General features: G+C 37.9%; 2 protein-coding genes across 6 annotated transcripts in view; one reads left to right on the forward strand and one right to left on the reverse strand.

Moving 5' to 3' along the window:
* OFD1 (oral-facial-digital syndrome 1) overlaps nt 1–11805 on the forward strand; it is a 35050-nt gene extending 23245 nt beyond the window's left edge. Inside the window, exons 18-23 of the mRNA XM_014960225.1 lie at nt 3905–4005; nt 7459–7578; nt 8662–8813; nt 9740–9910; nt 10541–10608; nt 11612–11805. Coding sequence (XP_014815711.1) covers nt 3905–4005; nt 7459–7578; nt 8662–8813; nt 9740–9910; nt 10541–10608; nt 11612–11657 — 658 coding nt within the window. The 3' untranslated portion in view covers nt 11658–11805. The remainder of the gene's footprint in view (nt 1–3904; nt 4006–7458; nt 7579–8661; nt 8814–9739; nt 9911–10540; nt 10609–11611) is intronic.
* Nucleotides 11806–12947: 1142 nt separating this feature from the next.
* GPM6B (glycoprotein M6B) overlaps nt 12948–18861 on the reverse strand; it is a 45573-nt gene continuing 39659 nt past the window's right edge. For 3 of the 5 annotated variants that reach the window (XM_014960227.1, XM_014960229.1, XM_014960226.1), the window contains 3 exons: nt 17585–17658; nt 17207–17272; nt 12948–14848 (listed from right to left, as the gene is read on the reverse strand). In XM_014960227.1, coding sequence (XP_014815713.1) covers nt 14699–14848; nt 17207–17272; nt 17585–17658 — 290 coding nt within the window. In that variant the 3' untranslated portion in view covers nt 12948–14698. Of the gene's footprint in view, nt 16532–17206; nt 17273–17584; nt 17659–18861 lie in introns of all 5 variants that reach the window. The other 2 variants (XM_014960230.1, XM_014960228.1) reach the window with 1 other exon arrangement.

Consider the following 18861-nt stretch of genomic DNA (forward strand, 5'->3'; position numbering starts at 1 on the left):
ATAGTTACAGCTCTAGATTTAACAATAATACCTCTCCTTTTCCCTTTCTTTGCTTTTGCCCTTCTTTGCATTTCTACTTTTCACACGTCAGTGTTCTGACAAACTTTTGAAAGCAACGTGTGGTGTGGATCTTCGTATTTCAAGAGGGCTGTGAGTTCTGCAGTGCTTGAAATCTATTGTATCAGTATAGACCTTCTGTTTTCATTGTATTTCCTTACACAGTAGGCCACTTTCAGACAGCTGAATGAAGGATTTGTTGTTAATAAATAAATAGTCTGTTAATCACTAATTTCAGAAAATGCATTTTGTAGAAGTTTCCTAACAATCTAAGATCTGTTCTTAGATGTAAATCTGAGTTAAACAACTGACTTGCATACCTATGTATAATACCTGTGAAAACAATCATATGTTTTAAACATGTGAGGAAGGTGTTTATATTTTGGAGATATATCTGACTTTTCCTGATGTCCCGTAACTTTGGACCATATTTATAATTTAAAAATTCAAATTGTTTACTTTTTGAGTAAGAATAATGCCTGTACTGTGTTACAAATGGGAATGTGAAGGTATTACTGTGGCCAATTAACTATCACTTGGTATATCTTACTTACAACAATCCTATCAGACATCCTCACTCTCATGTGAATAACCTGAATGTGAATGTATTTTTAGCAGTTTGCTGTTATGGGCTCTTTTGGGATTTGACAATTTTGCTTCTTCTAGTAGGCTTCTGTGCCATCCATATAAATGTGATTCTGATCAGGCTAACAAGAACTCCTGCCAACATTGTAGACTAATTTGAGAACAAACTTTATTTCAGAAGGCAATGTTGGCTCTTTAGAGGTGTAAACGTCTTTCAGTGACTTGAAATAATTTTTCAAGAAAACAGTGAAACTACAAGCTCATCACAAATTCCTGTTCAAAGTAGTTGTAATCTCTCATCTTTCCCTCATCAGAACAGGCCTTTGTGCATAGGCTTGATGTTCAAAAGCTAGCGAGGTTATATATGATGCACTCAAAAACCCTTTATAAAAAAAAGGCCACTAATTCCTTGGGCAAAGCGATGCGTCTTTCATTGTGTCTCTGTTTTTCATATCTGTGACCTGACTGAAAAGCTTTTGCTGACTGAAGCTTGAGAGTTTCTGCTGCCTGTTTGAGGATTTAAGTCAAGGCAGTTGTACATTCTTCCTTCACTTATTAACAACCTGCAATACTAACTTTTTTTTCTCTGAAGAGCTTGTTCATGTGCCTGTATAACAGTTTTCAGGGTAGGAATCTCCAGTCGCTCTTACATGTGGGAAGGGGATGGATAGCAGAACTTTTCTCTTTTCTTTGGTTTGGTTGTTTTTTGTTTGTTTGTTTGTTGTTGGTTTGTTTGGGGGTTTTTTTAGAATCTATTTTAAGTAAATTAGTAACTTGGCAAAATTAAGCTGCATAAAATGGCTTCTCTTTCCTCTCTGTATTTCCTATTTCCATGTATGAAATTCTTCTGTTCTTAACAGTCACTGGTGCCTCCACTCTCCAAAACAGATAATCCTATCTACAGAAAAAACTCGTTTAATTTTTAATGTTTCTTTCCTAAGAAGAGACACTTGAATTGGCCTTAACCTTCTAGACATCATTCCAGATTTGATGGCTGAGGAAGGACAGCTTCTGCTGAGGCTGCTGTAGCAGGCATTCATAGGGCTTTCTTATTTTGTTGTTATCATGTCTTCAATATACAGAGGGTCTTTTTTGTGGTTAGAATTTGGGGAGAGCCTTTATGTTCTTGGCCTTGAAAAGAAGCTGTTAGGATTTCTGGGGACCATAGTTCCTTTAGGTGGCTGTCTCTTCTTTTCCTGCTTGTTCACATTTTCTACACTGTGTCTCAGATTCTTGTATTCCTGTGACGGACGTTACGAAGTGAATGCTGAGTGTTATCCTGCATGTTAAGGTGATACAGGAAAATGCTCTAACACTGGGAGGGACTGTATTTCTTTGAAGGATGGTGCAGAGTCCGTGCTGCCTGAAAAGTGAAGAGTAGGAGTAAGTTGTGTTGCACAGAACAGGCCAGGGTCCGGGCAGGCAGCTATGGGTTGTAGTTACTTTCTTGGGTTCCTCGTGACAAAGCAAGGATACGAGGTCCTAATAATTTTCTTGAACTCGCTGATTTCCCAAGACTTTCTTAAATGGAAAAACATTCTTTTGTTGAGTATTTTTTAGTTTCTTGTGCCTTGGACTGTTTTCTGTTACATGAAATATTTGAGAAATGCATGTGTGGGCTTTTCCAACTATTTACTCTAATTATTAGGCAAATGCCACATTATTGATGTGTATTGTTGGACTAGTTTATAACCTGTAGATTTTAAGTGGCAGTGGGAACTTCTCAAAAAAAAAAAAAAAAAAAAAAAAAAAGAAAGAATGATGCTGTAACACCAGTTACAAGTTAGACCTCTGTCAGTGGGAACAATTGCTTCTGTGACCATAGCTGCTCCTTGTTTGTTTATGTTTCAAGATATGAGTGGTATGAAGGAAGCCAATAAACACAGACAGGAAGACTAGAGTGATAAAGCAGATTATTATCTAAACCATTCCTTTTTTGTTTAGGGCTGAAGAAACCGATTGTGAAGGTTGTTACCAGTTTTAGGCTAAAAAAGGAATTGGAATTTCGGACACTAACAAAAGAGTTTAGATGGTGGTGGTTGGTTTTTTTGTTTTGTTTAAGCTTTAATAGTAATTTTAAGCATAACTCATGCAATTCAATCATTTGGTTTTGATTGGCACATTGGTACTGTTCTATGGAATGTTGACATTAGGTGTAGTTCACGTTTTGGTTGCCAGCTTTGTTTGTTTTTTTTAAAACTGTTTGGAAATATGTGTTTACTGGTCTTATTGAGGCAGACCACTTCTGTTTATTGAATATGAGGGAGTTTAGTGACTGTCTTTCTAGCAGTGTTGCAGGACACAATATTGAAGAAAGTGGCAAGTATGTCCTTTAACCTTGCACCTTTAAGAATTATTTAACACTTAACCATTTCTGGGAAGGCAAGATTGAAAACCTGAAGCAGAATTCCAAAAACTTGAAATTCCGTTGTATTTAATTTACAGGATGTTTTCCCACCCTGACGTTACTGAACTATCCTTCTAACAATGCAGATTTATTTGTTTGCATTTTTTTCTTGAACATGTTTCATTGTGGGAGTATGTTTTGTTTGTTCTTCACTTTTGCCCCACAGAAGACCTGAATTCCTTAGAAATTGTAAGCACAAACATATTTATGCCATAGTGAAGAGCACCAGCTGGTGTGAAGTAAGCTCCTTTATAAAGAAAGTGCTGCTGCTGAATTTCATTAGTGACCTGCACTCCTTTTGCTGTTCTGGTGGGTTTAATAGCTGGGTCACGTGGGAGATATTGTTCTTTCACATTATCTTTCTGATGAGATAAATGGAGATTTAGAATGAGGGCACTAACCCCATTTTTCATAGCACCCAGATTTTCACCTCTGCGTATATGTTTTGCCAGACAACTAATCCTAATACATTTCAAACACGTCTGTTAAGGTGACATCAAAGTGGGAATTAGACTGCAAACAGAGCCTAAAAAGGCAAATTTCTTAATTTCAGTTGACTAAGTGTCACACTTTTTTTTTTTCCCTTACTCCTTTTTATGCCTTTTGAGAGTGTATGTTGTGTTAATGTCATGCCTTTATGTCATATATTGGCCTTGGGGACAGGCTGCAGGTTGATAGCTATCAGAGAGATGGAGCTGAATTTTTGAGTCAGAAACTCGCAGCATTTTGGTTGCATGGTTTTTACGTTTGATTTAGTCTTTTGCTAAGCATGTGAGTAATCCTTGTGTTTAAATCTCAGATTGCTATTTGCTTAAAAGCTTAGCATTTATTTTATTAATGTTCTTCTTCTTTCAGACTTCATAATCAGCGAGCAGATAAAAAAGATTTCAGTGATATCCCCAAACCAGAGAAACTAATGTATGAGGATCTTGAAGAACACATTTCTTCTATTGAATGTAAGTTTTAGTGCATTTTAGACAATTTGTTTAAAACCTTTGGGCTTAACAGTTGTAAGACAGTTGTCTTGATAGTTTAAGACTGATGTTGGAAATAAGAAAAACAGTCTCAGATGATGAAGGATGAATTTTCTTCATATTTGTATTCTTAGAGGAGAAGGGGTATGTAGTAATAAGTAGACACTAAAATTGGGTTGGTTCTGAAATTTGGGAACATACTTTTTGTTCAGAAACCTTGCATAACCTTGTTCTGATTAATGCGTGTTATGTCTGACAGTTTTTTCAGAATGTTCTAAAATTGTGTGGGATTTTTTTTTAAACAGCAAAGTGTGCTAATACAAAAACTAACTTGAGGCTCTATTATATTTGCTGCATAAAATAAAACTCCAAGGAGTGTTCATCAGGGACCACTATCAGCGCAGTATTACCAAGCGGTAATTCTGAAGATGAGTTTCTGCAGCCATTACATGCACTCTTGTTCATTTTTCCTTCAGTAGCTGTGGCTTAAATAGTATTGTGAATTAGAAGTTACTTTAGAAGTGTGTGTAAATGTGTGAAGATCATTTGCAATTGTGCTGTCATTAATCAGCATCTCTGAGTAGTTTTGGAACATACGGTTCAGTTACTGAAACATGAATTTTATCCTGAATTTTTTTCTCTGAGGTCAATGTTTTCTTTATTTACGTTTCTGCTCTCTGTTGGTTGCAGGAAGAACTTTGTCATGCATGAATTTTGTCCTGAATTTTTTTCTCTGAGGTTGACGTTTTCTTTATTTACATTTCTCTGTTGGTTGCAGGAAGAACTTTGTCATTATGTAGTGTGTTCCATCATGTGCTACAGAATGTTTCCTTTTCTCTATATGCTGCAGTCAAGCCTGCAGGGTCAGTCTTCAAACAAATTTTTATGTAACTAAGTTACTGTAGGAAGAGGAGGATAATAAAAGTTAGAGGCATATATGGAGAGAGAAATAGAAGCACAATTACTGGCTTTATTTCCCAGTCTTTCAGCATTTGAGTGACATCTTAATGTTGGACCTGAGCAGCCTTACCTCCCATGACAGCGCGGGTTTAAAGTAAGTGCAGTTGTCAATGAGGAAGATGTGAACAGCAGGCTAAGCACCTTGCCCGTTTCCAAATTTTTTTTGGGTCTGTAAACTCTTGAGACTGGTGGAGATACATCATTGGGTGGTATAATCAAACTCATAGTTGGTAAAGAGAGTATAATTATTGTATAGGAGAGTTAGAATCACTGATTTCAAAGAAAATATTGCTAACAACTGGTGTGTTTTCCTAGGTCCAAGACTGGCTTATTCTTTTGGTTATGGTTAGGTTGTATGGAAAATGAAGTGATGCCCTGGCTCACTGTTCTGCATGCATGAGAATATGGCTTTCAGTATTTTAAAAACCAACCAGCCAAACAAAGATACTGTTTGTTTAAACAGCAAATGTGCTGATAGTGTTTAGTGATAACTAGCAGAAGCTGACAGCTCATCTGTGCATTTCTCTGTGAAGTTTTACTTGGTACATTTGTTGGTTTTTAATTTATCTGATTTAGTTTTCTTTTTATAAACTTTAAATGCATGACTTAAATGTGAACCGAGCCTATAGCCACAAATAGTTTCTACTCATCTCATATTTTAGATTTAGATTTATTTGGTTAATTTTGTATTAGAGACTTTTAGGAATATATTACATATTTCACTTTTATCACATGTGAGAATAGACTGCCATTTTCTTGGCAATTAGGCCTGAGTAGATGCTGTGCCCAAATGAGTTACCACTGTATCATTTAGTGATGTGTGATAGTCAAAAGAATAATTTTAAGAGTTTGAATATGCCAATGATCTCTAAATCAGCAGTACTTTGGTTGGGTCAGACTGCATCAAAAGACATTTTTAGTATGTAGAAAGAAATCAGAATTGCTAAAAAGGGGAGAGGGTAATCCAGGAGGAATTGAAGAGGGGGGTGGAAACAAAGGTATAAAACTAAGAAGGTATAATGAAGGACGAAGTTGATAAGAGTAGAAGAAAAAACAAGGAGATACCAGAAAATGTGGAAGCCTTTTAATCCTACTGTGAGTGAGCTCTAGCAAGAAAAGATTGGAATTTCTGTTGGCAGTAATTGCTTTTAGTTGACGTGCTTCTCTTAAGGAAATAATGCATCTCTTGCCATCCACGCTTACGTAAAGGAGTGAAGGTGTACAAAGACCATTCTTCCTTTGCAGAATGGTTAATGTAAAGATGTTTTGTGTTACGTTGTATGGGGTTGGTTTCTTTTCTTTTTATTTGTGTGGTCAGCGGACCTTTAGAAGTTAGATATAATACTTAACAGGAACCTATTTGTAAAAGGAATTTACTTTCCTAGGTGAAGCTGGTAGGACTTCCTGTTGCTTTTGTAAGAAACTGAAAATATTCTCATAACCTAGCTAGAATGACAGTTTGGCAGATGTTTTCATCTATAATACCTTTAAAAAAAAAATAATTTAAAGATTCAGACCATTGTGAGAGAGAGGCTGATCGGTTTGGGAGTCCTGTTTTTCTTCGTGCAAGAAGAATAGGCTGCTGCTTCTTCAGGCGGAGAGAATTGTGGTTGTTCAGCCCAGAGAAGGTTCCAGGAAATCTTATCACTGCCTTCCAGTGTCTGAGGGGGGCCTACAAGAAAGCTGGAGAGGCACTTTTTACAAGGACATGTAGTGATAGGACTAGGGGTAATGGCTTCAAACTGGAAGAGGAGAGATTTAGATCTAGACACCAAGTGCTTGAAAAAATGGTCCTGTGTATTCCAGGTTGGCTACCTAGATATAATGCCTACATCTGACTTTTTATCTCTTTTTTGCTTTCTCCCATAAAACCGAGGTAGTAGCAGTCTGCGTACTTTGCAAATAAATAATTAAGAAGAAGTTGAGTATCATAGATCACAGAGGAAGTACAGTAATTTTGTTTTGGTAAATTCAGAGCCACATTGAGCAGGGTGAAGAAAATACAGTGTAGAATATCTGAGTTAGCAGTATCTATCCATCCTGTGTGCTGAGGAAGGTAAGGATCCTAATAAAGAAATAGTGTGTGATCAAATAATCAAAGGTTGTTTTATGTGCATAGAAAGGATGAGCTAAGCTTGGACATGTAATTTTTCTGTGATCTGTATCCTGATTATGTAAAGAAATGAAAACATTTTGGTTTTCTGGTGTATATTTATTCATGAATCTGTTTTGGCTTTGTAAACAGATGTGTTCCAATAGCGAATTTCAAAACTAACAATTCTGTAATTAAAAAAGCAAGCACAGGCTATGATAATTCCTAATCCTCAGGGAAATGGTCAAGTTGAAGGGAAAAAGCTCAATTAGTGCTGATATTTATGTGTTCTAATTCAGCCATTCCCACACTTTGCATCCATTGCTGCGCTCTGCTATTGTAATTACAAAATAATGAAGCCATTGTTCAAACTTCTTCTCCAGATCAGGGGGACATTCCAGAGCAGTGTGAAAGTGATGCCTTGCATCCATCTGGGGACATCGTCAATGGAAACCATGTCACAGCCCCTGTGCCAGCAACAGCCACTTCGCTGCAGGACTTAAGTGAGTTCTCAGCTCAGAAACAAAAGTGAATACTCTTTTTAAATGTCAAACGTATAACACAAAAAGCCAAATATTTAACATTCTGTAGGTATGTATGCTGGCTTGAGTGAAGACTTTTTCCAAAAGTGCTAATTATGTAATAAAGAGGAAGGAATGTGGGGTTTTTTGGCTTTATTGTATGAGCATGTCTTTTTTGCCCTAGTTTTGGTTAAATTTGTTTTTAATTTAAACACTTTTGCCACCTGTCCCACCCCCTGTCCAGCTTCGGGGGAAAAGATTTTGTTTCTTATTTTTCTCTTTAGGATAATTATTAAATAATATTTCTGCTCTTGACAGAAATAAGACTTGAAAGGTTTTGTTTCGTTTTGTCTTTTTTTGTTTGTTTTTGTTTAAAGTATTTTATGTACCACTTGTCTGCATTTTTTTTCATTTTTCTTGACTCTATTCATAAACTTACCACAGTGATGTTTTAATTCTTTGGGTAGATGAGGATGATTTCAGTGCAGCTTATGCTGCTTTTCTAATTGTTGTAGATGGAAGCATTATGATTATTTTTATTTAGTAAAGAGCTTTCTAGCTTCTAACGATTCCCTGTATTTAGTTTGCCCATCTAATTACTATCTGAATGCTGTTTGCTTACACAGCTTTTAAAATATACTGGTCACCTCAGTAGTGTGTTCTGCAATGATTTTCAAAGGCTTTTTTAAGTACTTTGCTTTATAAATGGAAAAAAATATATCCAATGATATTGCAAAGAGGGAAAGAGTATAGCAATATGAACTTTAGGATAACAGATTTAATGAAAAAGTCCATGGTAGGAATGAGAAGCACAGAAAGAGATTTGTCAACTCCCTGGCCTCTATTGTGGCTCTACTGTTCAACTATTAGTGAGTCATACAGCAGACCAAAAAACGTTTAGGGGTGGACCTAAGAATAACTTTGGTATACGTATAAACAATATATCCAGTTGTTTTTCATTTACTATTAATGTTATACAGGAACCTGTTACTTATTTGTAGGCTACTGTAGTAGTTTACTGAACTCCATAAATCAAAACACGGATGTTGTTATAATTTTTCACAGCGGTGCTTGATCAAAGACAGTTTGAAGAACAGAATAGAGAAGCTGAGAAAAACATAGAAGAAGAAAGGAAAGCAAGAGAAGAAAGGAGAGAGCAAGAACAACAGGAAGCTTTGGAAAGTGAGCAAAAAGAAGTGGAAAAGCTTAACAAAGAGGTAATGATTTAGTACCGTAATTTCTGCCAGTAATGCAGCTTTGCAGTGCCATGTATTTTAGGATTGCTGTGTTCCTTGGTTAAAAATAGATTTTATTCTTTAAGTGAAAGTAGTAGAGATTAAGTTCTTTTATGTACTTGAGCGATTAACCAAGGGTTCCTGCTAGAATTTCCCCATATGCCAAGTAACTCTTACACTGGAAACAGATGCTTTTTCTTCTATGCTTTGTGTGACTGGAAGCTACAGCTTTATGACCAGAACTTAGAAGGCAGCTGTCATCAGGCTATCAGAAGAAGCTATATGTCCAATGACTTTCTGGTCTGGACCACTGCTGGTGGGATACCACCAGAACATGTTATTAGCCTGTATCAGAATATCTCGGGTACCTTCTTGGAAGTAAAAGTTACAGGGAGGGCCACCTTAAGGAGTTTGCTTAAATACCTTTGAGCTGATGTGGTACTTGTTGAAGGTAGTGTTCTGGACTTCTAGGACCTGTATAAAACTGGCTTTTTGCTCCCTCCCATTTCATCTTCCTCTTCCCACCCTTGAACCCTGGCTAATTTGCTTCAGTGTAGTGGTGCTGATGAGACACGCTCATGCTACCCCTTTGCACCAGAAGACTAGGCCCGTCAAGAAACTTGCATACCTGGGCCAGCTCATCCTTTTTGGTTCACACATAGATGTCATATGCCTTGCAGCACCTCAGACATCCCAACAGGCTTAGAGTGGGATTTTCTTGAATGTCACTTTTTGAACTGAAGCAATAGCTTAACATTTCATCTTGAACTGCATGTAACAAATGTAATGCTGTTTACACTGGCATGTCTTAGGGAGGTTAAGATACAATCCTGCATGTAGTGCAGGTGTTTAGGTATAAAAGGTATTTTTCTTGAGCTGATGGGCATTTTTGATTTTGTGTCTTAAAGTGGATCCAAGACTCAATGAAAGTAAATGAAGAAAAAGAAGATAAGGAGGGAGGGAAATCTGAACGCAGCAGCTCTGGTGCTGAAGATGACGTAAAGGATCCTACTCCAAATCCATTAGAAAAATATATGAGAATAATTCAGCAGAGAAGAGAGCAGGACCTGGCAAACAAGGTGAGTATTCTCAAACTCTGGTCCAAAAATATTGTTGGCTGAATTTATGTCTTGCTAAAATATGCTTAGAATGAAAACAGTATTCTCATTCTTTCATTTTTTTCTTCATTCAGAAGCTTTATGTAACAACCTGCAGAGATGAGCGTTTGGATTTGTATTGCAGAAATATGTTTATTGAAAAGAAAAAAATTGAAAACTTTCTTACAATAAGGGGTTTGGGTTTTTTCCTGGTATGCTGGGGAGGGGGGACTTATTAGTTTGTTTTTAGGTACTAGGACAGTATTTAAATTTAAATGTCCTCAACTTTCAGTTTAAAATGTGTTTAAATACAGGTCTGTTTGTGTTCCGCTAACACAACTGATAGAATTTTTTCTGGCAAAATGGAAAATTTTACCTTAAAGAACAGGTATATGCATGGGTGACCATTACTATGATGAAGAACTGCAAAATATTTTTGTTCTGACATTATCCAAACCCGATTTTCCAAAGCATTGTTATTCTAGATGCAATTCAGCATTTATAGAAATAGTAGTTTTATTTTCAATTAGGTGCCAAGGTGCAGGTGCTACTATTGAGTCACTTAAACTTTAAGAACTAGTTACAGAAAGTGTATTTTCCTGTTGGCTGCAGGATTCAAAGAAAGAAGAAACAGAAGCATCGCTTACGGAGGGACTTTTGTCTAGTGAAAAGGATGACAGGTAAGGCTCATGTATTACTATTAATCACTTCTATTACCTCATATTAATAAGGTTGCAGTTAAGGGACATCTGTCTTCTTAGAAAGCAAGATAAATATAAACAAACTAGTCATCAAAAGCAAATGTGTGCAGAATCCTTCCAATTCTTAGACAGGAGAGTTACACACTTCATGGCATTCAGCTCCGGGATCTCCATTCAATGAGCACTTTCAGTTGCTGTGGCAATTAAAACCTTTTCTCAGCCGCTGAGCAGCACCTCGGTTCCTTCACTGTAAGCTGAGGTGTGAGGGAATCTTCTTGGGTGGTGGCCCTGTGTGGGTTTCTCTGTGCTGCACCTTGCAGATGGTCTGTTATTAGCATTGAATCTAGCTTTGATTTATCAGTAGCATTGTGGACTTCTAACCAACTAGATCACACACTTTTTTTAAGAGATTTTTTTTTAGCTGCCTGAATTGAGTTACCCCAGCAGAGCATTTCCTCTGGGTCTCTCTAGACATTGATAAATAAGGATACGTAGTTTGCTTTATAGGGAAAGAAAAAAACCAAACCCAACCCCACATCTATCGAATCTTTCAGTTTATTTGAAGATGTAGACTTGAAGATATATATTTAAGCAAAAATGTAGAATGGCTAAAAACAAATTGAATGCTCACACTAACCATAGTAATGCTTCAGTATTATCTGTGACTTCAAAGTGCTGCTTTATGTACCAGACCTTATCCTGGCTTTCCTGAATTGGTATCTCTCTAGTGTTCTTTTCACTGGGTAAGCACTACAGAAGCAGTGGAAGCAAAAAGTACTACTTTTGGATAGATTTGAGATGGATTTCTGTTCCTGTAGGCCCAAATCCTTGCCCTTAAAGGCTTGCTTATTTCCTTCAGCAAGAGGAATTGCAGCATAGGCAGTCTTCTAACTTTCTTTTTAAAACAAGTATTTATATTTAAGGTAAGAAACTGCTTTGGACTCATACCACTTTCTTTCCCTCCCTCCTGTCCTTAATACAGCGCTGCAGGCATTTCTCATGGAGACACGGATGAAAACTTCTGGTGAACAACAGCTACTGATGATGATTATTATAACTTTTATACTAAAAATATTTTTAAAGCAGCTTTCTGCCTGTAAAAAATTGTAATAAATGTTAGGCACCAAGGCTGCAGGCTGTGTAATTATAAATTAATAAAGCTGATTTTGAGCTGTCTCGTCACTTCAATCATTGACTACAAATAGTGAGCCCCGATGTGTTATTAACCCAGGAGGAGGCCCTTGAGTGGGGTGAGAGAAAGGACAAAGCCTTGTTGAGAAAAATGAATCAGGTAGGTTGGCTTTGGCCCTGAATTCCTACAAAATGTGACAGCTTTTCAAGGGGTGTCCCCTCCTCCCTCCCAACCCCTTCCCTTCCAACTGTTAGGGAGTGTAGGTCACAGTAGCAGTGTGCAGGTAACACAAAACTCAATGCTTATTACACATTTTTAAAGGTGTCCCCTGGAGCCCCTTGGCTTGTGACAGCCCCAAGCAGATGTGCCCCTTTTAGTGCTACGCAGGGGAAATAAATAACTGCTTTTAAAAGCAGCCTTATCTCCTGTATCACCTTGTTGGTGTTAACCAGCCCAGAACGGAGAGATTCAAATAAAAATGCTATTGAACTCATCTTTATTTAAGCTTTGTATTTTGTAGGTAGATTATAGGCAAGATCATTAAACTTTATTTACAGTATAAAATACAGTATTTTTTTTTTAAATCAATGAAGTAATTTAGGTTGGCAGCATATATTACAACTTGCACTGCATTTGAGGCTGCTCATCTTGAGCTAACTACATGAACGTGAAGCCAAGTTTGACAGAATTTAAGGGCAAAAAAAAAAAAAAAAAAAAAAAAAAAAAAAAAAAAAAAAAAAAAAAAAAAAAAAAAAAAAAAAAAGCAGCAAAGCTCTTGTCTTGTGAATTCATCGGCTGTTGAAACACGGCGTACCAAAAACGTGATGGAAACAAACTTTGCTTTTAGAAATTAAGATAAGTGATTGGGTGGCTAGTCTAATTGTACCACGCTGCTTAATTTGATGTTGCAGCAACGTCGGCATCGATGATTAAGATTTCGGCGAGGCTCGTGGTGTGGCAAAAGGGATGGATAGTGCTCGTTGCATTACGCTGGCCTGGAACTACTGCTGCTACGTCCTCATGCTCGGAACCACGCACCGACTTCCCGAGGGCATCCCTTCCTCCCCCAGGAAGGAGCAGGTACTACTGAACTAAACGTGTTTATTTTATAGAGACATAAAAGCCTAGAGATGCACTAGTAGGGAGTAGCTGTGGGTCTGGTTTTCAAATAAGCGTACAACAAGTGTTTTGTCTATTATCTACAAATATTTATTTTAACACTTGGATGTAACTACAGGAAGCCCTTGGCACTGATAGAAAATATTGATTCACTGTTAGGTTACAAAAATTTATACATAGCAAAATTTAATGCTCTTTACATAAAAATATTAGACTACTTAAACAAAACTTCAAAAACTCCCAGTAATAGCTACACTGAATTAGAAAAGAATTAGGCTTTAAGACACTGCCTCCATTATTACCCTTATGCAAACACTGGGCTAGAACATCACCTGCATTGCCGTAGAAATGTCTCCTTCATGCAACAGGTAAGAACATACACTAGGCTATTTTGTCATAGTTGCTCTACATGGATCAACTTTTTGCCCCTTTTTTGAAACTGTCAAATTAGACTTCAATATTTAACAAAAAAAATGACGTTTGAAGTTAATACCCCCCCCAAATGCCTTTTCTCTTAATACTGACTTGAAGAAATTTGTGCTTCCTTTGATTTATATTCAGCAAACAGTCAAAACTATCAAACCACACGTCAGCTTAACATGGGCATGACTTGAATATTTAATTTTTTTCAAATGACTAATGTATTTTACTTTTTCCCCCCAACATTTATATATATATATCATATAGAACAAACACCAAATATACCATCACTAATACTCAAGATATCACTGAATGCTTCTGAAAAAAAACATTAATTAGAAGGCAGACTTCTATGGGAAATGACTTTAAAATGGCACCAGTTTGTTTTTGTTTTTTTTTTTCTGAACACCACATTTTCTTAATGTGCTAATTAATTTGTAAAAAGGAAAACACATAAGCACTGACTATAAATTTGCTAAGCACCAAGATAGAGAAAGGTGGACATCCTGTATTCTTGTTTTATGGCTGTAATTTTTATTGTTTGTGTAAAACTCTGCAAACTTTCTCATCCGCTCATTTGGAATAGTCAGATCAGTGTCATTTTAATAAGGTAACACTTTTCACTTCCTTAAAATGTAGGATAATGGTCTCCCGCCACTATATAAATGCTAAGACATTTATAGAAAATAAATATTAAGGCAAAGCTGACATTTATTTTCCAAGAAGGGGATCATTATCCAGATCCGGGGATCTACATTCCGTTAAATAGTTACTAAAAAGATTAAAACTTGGGACAATCTGCTCAACACGCACGTAAGCACAGGAGCAGGAGGGCTCCAGCATAAAAAAACAAGAGCGTGGCACAGAAGTAGAGCGCTGTTCCTGTGGCCCAGGGCACCAGGGGTCAAAGACAGCCCTGCTGCAACCTAGGAATGTCAGAAAGGGCAGCAGGAAAGGGCCACGGTTTCGTGTGGTGGATAAAAACCAAGAGACTAAATCACCCACCGCGAGACGTGCCTTGGCCCTAAGGTCTGTACAGAGATCTACTGCCTGCTGGTTTGGAGCACCTGCCACGGTTTTTGTGCAGGACATGGTCATGCTGTGGAACGTGTCAAATATTAAATACCCAAAAAAGTCTCGAAGAAGAATAATTTGGTCACTTGTTGTGAAGTGTTGCCTTTTAAAATGCCTGGAAGAAAACCCTCCATTCTCTGTATGAAAGGATGGAAGATTACCCATGGGAAGATTTCCCTATGAATGTGTTCCAGGAGCTGGAATGTGAAGCTTTTGCACTTCTCTCTAATTTTGTTTGGTAGACACACATCTGTACTGCAGAGCAGCTAGTTGTTGATTTGTCAGAGCTACAGAATTCTTCTGCTGAATTACTGTGGCAAACATTTATGTGTAAGAATTGAGTTGCTCTTTTGACCGAGACTGGATATCCTGAAGCTCCTGCTCTTCTTTTGCTTTGATATCTTGGTAGGCCTGCATTTTGCTTGCATCCTTTAAGTAGGCCCAGTTAGAAGACAGTATCATGAGGAAGTGGATCTGGAAGAGAAGGGTGAGCATGATGGCTAGTGAGCATGTCAAGAGGCAAAGCAAGCTGCTAGTTAGATTAATAGACGCTCTTTAAAATAACGAACCAACAAAAACAACAACAAAAGTTACTCTACGTTAATAAGCATTCTGTTATTAAAACAAGCACAGAGGCTATTTTCAAAGATCTCTAGAACTCGGCATGCTAATATTTCAGTTGGTTATTCACAATGTAGAGGAAGTTAGTATCACAGTAATAAAACGAGCTACAGAGTCGTACGGATCAATTAAAATGCAGAATGGGGGGGGGAAGCAGGGAAAAAGGTTTGTACGTGGCGATATCTGTAATCTGTAAACTAGGAGGTGCTCAGGAGAACTGCTTCCTAAGGTTGTGGTGGTTACGCAGATCCAAGCCCAGATCCTGGGAAGTCTTTTCCCCCAACAAGCAGATGAGAATTCCACCCTCCCCCTGGAAAAAGCCTGAAACTGTAAACTGTTTTATTTACGTGAACAAGGCTGCATTAACATATTGAAAAATCAAACAACAAAACATGAGTCCAAAACTAAGCAAAAGCATGCAATCTCTGGGTTAAGAAGTCTTAATCGTATATTTTTATAACTACATTTTAAACTTCCATTGTCCAACCTCAAGTGAAGAGTTTTATATCTTACGTAGCAACTGGTTCTTTTTTTAATTATTATTATTATTATTATTGTGTGGATTTTTTTCTAGCTTGTGCATTCACCACTTCCCAACTTCTTTTCACCATACTTCATGCAAAAAATCTACATCCAAAAAACACTGATTCACTTCTCTTTTTTTTTTTTTTTTTTAATCATCCCAACAGTGTAAAGAGGTCTCTATGACCTATGCATGGTTTTGCTTCCCGTGCAGTCATACTTACAGTTTTGAGATCTGGCTACTGAGAAATCAGTTACTAAAGTGCAAGCCATACAAGAACAGAAGCTATTTATACGCGGTTTCTTACAAGTTCAGGGTCCAAAAGAAAGAATGTGATTGTTTTACGCAGAGCTAATACAAGGATGTATTTCCTTCCAGAGAGCGAGCGTGATTTGGCAATTACTTAAAAATGAAGTAAAAGAAAATAATCAGCTTTATCATCCGTGCACTGGAAATACAAGCCAACTATTTCATAATACCTGGGCTTCTGATTCCTGCCAAAAGAGACTGGCACTGCTTTACCGTTCCTTTTCTTTTGTATCATATATATTTTGTACACTCAGGGGGGCTGTATTTGGTGTTCAGGAGAAGAATAAATTAATAATTCTGACCCTGAACCGTTCCAGTATTTGTTTCAGAGATGACTGCTAGAAAGCAAGTGGGGACTTGAAATGGCAACATCCCATCTTCGGAGGGATGATTTATAAACACCCCTACAGTAACTGAATCCTCTCGACATGAAAAAATAGCCAGATCTCATCCACATCATAGTTCATATACAAGAAGTCATTTTATTAATCTGATAAGCTAAATGATGCTTACTGAAGCTATTTACAATTACTGTAACAAAATTCAGAAAGCTAGACTCTTAGCCTAGGGTGTCAGTGGTATTTCAAGCTACGCAATGCAGCTCTTTACTGGGCTTATACAATTTAGAATTTAGTGCAGCAATCTTCCCGACTCTTAAACTTCAAAACAGCATAGTTATATGTGGTAGCCATCATGTAGATCAGCTGGTGGAAGAGAACAAAATACAGGAGAGTAAGATACAACAAGGTGACGGCTCAAGCCCACAAAATGGGCAACTGTCCACACGTTTACAACAGACGTTATTCTGAGCTTCTTCCAGGGTGAAGATGCAAGATAAATAACTTTATCCGGAGAGGATAATCTACACCAGTATTACACCTGGCTTTGGCTGACATCAGGTTAGAAGCTGGCAGCTAGAGGAAACCTTAAGCTTCCTTACGAAGCAAGGCATCTTGGTAATGTTCCTTTCTCCAACTGCTACCTGTAAGTGGCCTTGCAGAGCTGGACTAGTCAAACTGCCTGGGCCCAGACAAAAAAAAAAAACCACAAGAGGTTTACAAGCGGGTGAATAAACTACCAAAAATGAAAAGGTGGAAATAAAAAAAAGAAATAGTGGGTAGAAGCAGGATTTTCAAAGGGCATGCAAAGAATTTTTTTCTAAAGATGGGGGAGGTGGGTTAAGATGGCTTCTTAAAGCAAAAGTTTGGGACTTGCTGACTTTTAATGACCAAACCATAGCAGCAAATAATGGCAGTTACAGCTCGCCCTCCTTCATGTCTACTATCACTGTTTTTAAGGTACACAAAATGTAATCTTAAAGCATCTTAAGCCTGAAAGGAACACGTGACACAATAAAACAAGGAAAAAATGCTACCCACCAGTGCTATGACAGTGGCACCAGCTCCAGCGCAAGCCACAATGAACAGGTGGTAAGACATGTAGAACTAGAGAAAAAAACACGTGAAAAACATTGAAGCAGTTGAGCATAGTATAAAATACATTTCAACTGTTCTAGAAAGTAAGGATAATAAAAACATCTTTGTTGCAAGGTATTCAAAGCTTTACAAAATAAATATGCTCTGAAATAACTGTCATTTTCTAGATGACCTAACACAGAATAATTTCAGCGTTGTGTTTAAATCAGTCTCTTTATACTATTAGTACTAGTTTTCTCCAAAAACTTTCACCAAGTTATTTATTAAATGGTGCCCAAGAGACCGGGAGGCAAAAGCCGCACACGGGCGATGTGTCTGTACCTCATTCGTGTTGCAGATGTTCTCTAAAATCGGGCCACAGGCTTTGCCAGGTACAGCATTCCAAGGGATAATACCTGAAATAACACCACAGCAAAAGAAACCACTGATTTTAGCAACCAACACATGCTTTCTGTTCCTCTCTCAGCTTTTCCACCCACTTGCCAGTTGTGTTCCCATTCTGGGCATCGGCGCGTTGACCAGTGCAGCTTTGGAGTTGGCAGGAGGAATGATCACAACTCACTCAAGTTGTGCTGTCTCCCTACACGGCGGCTCCCTGCCAAGGCATGTTCTCAGATGTGGTTTTTCCATCTGGCAGCCAAATGGTTGGTTGGGTTTTTGCACTTCAGGTCCAGTCACACGCTGCCTACTCCCCCACTCAGCACTGGCAGGGATAATCTGCTGCTCAGAGGTACTTGGCACCTCACTTACCAGATTAAGTTCTACTTGAACAAGTAACGACTGGAGAAGAGTGGGAATATGGAGGTAGAGGGAAGAATAACAGGATTTTTTTCTGTTTTAGTTCCAACAGGTAAAAAGCATTAAGTGAACACTGCTCATGTACTCCCAATTTCTTTTCTTACATGACTGAAAATCTGAAAAGTCAACGGGATCTAGCAGACTTAAAATAACCTAAATTTTTAGGCCTGTAGCAGATGTAAAGCTTAAGCAAAAGCCATTTGAAACAGGAGAAAACCAGTTTGCCTCCCCCATATAACTTGCATTTCAAACTCAGCTGGTTGGAATTAGCAACTCTGTCAGGGGCAGGTCATTGAAATTATCTCAGGATGGAATGGCTTTCAAAAAGATTTTACAGGATTTACTTCAAAGCCAGCTGCTCCTCTGCGACTGCAATATACACTTGAAGCCTTTTAGCCACCGCTTCCATCCAAAACCAGGAGGACAATTCAGTGACACAAGTTAAGGAGCTGCTCCCTCCCATCACTCATTGAAACCCAAATGATGTTACTGATGAGAGGAACAGCAACGGCCCCACGTGGGGCTTGCACAGCTGTGAAACAACCAGGAGAAGCAAGAAAGGCTGAGGAGCACATCTCTCTGCACCCCGAGCCCTTGCTGCTGAAGAAAAGTGTCTTCCAGGCCTCTTGCTGTCAGTTGCTAAAATAAGATGCAAGCATTTAGCTGATTTGGGACTTCTCGCTTTTAAAATTAGTCTATCTTATCTTCTCCTACTGGACTTACAGCCTGGACAGGAAAGCAAATCCAAGCTTTCTGCCTTTTTCAGCTCTGAATCTGTTTTCTCAGCTTTGAATGACTTA

The sequence above is a fragment of the Calidris pugnax genome, unplaced genomic scaffold (genome assembly GCF_001431845.1).
Source record: "Calidris pugnax isolate Ruff unplaced genomic scaffold, ASM143184v1 scaffold188, whole genome shotgun sequence".
Classification (NCBI taxonomy): domain Eukaryota; kingdom Metazoa; phylum Chordata; class Aves; order Charadriiformes; family Scolopacidae; genus Calidris; species Calidris pugnax.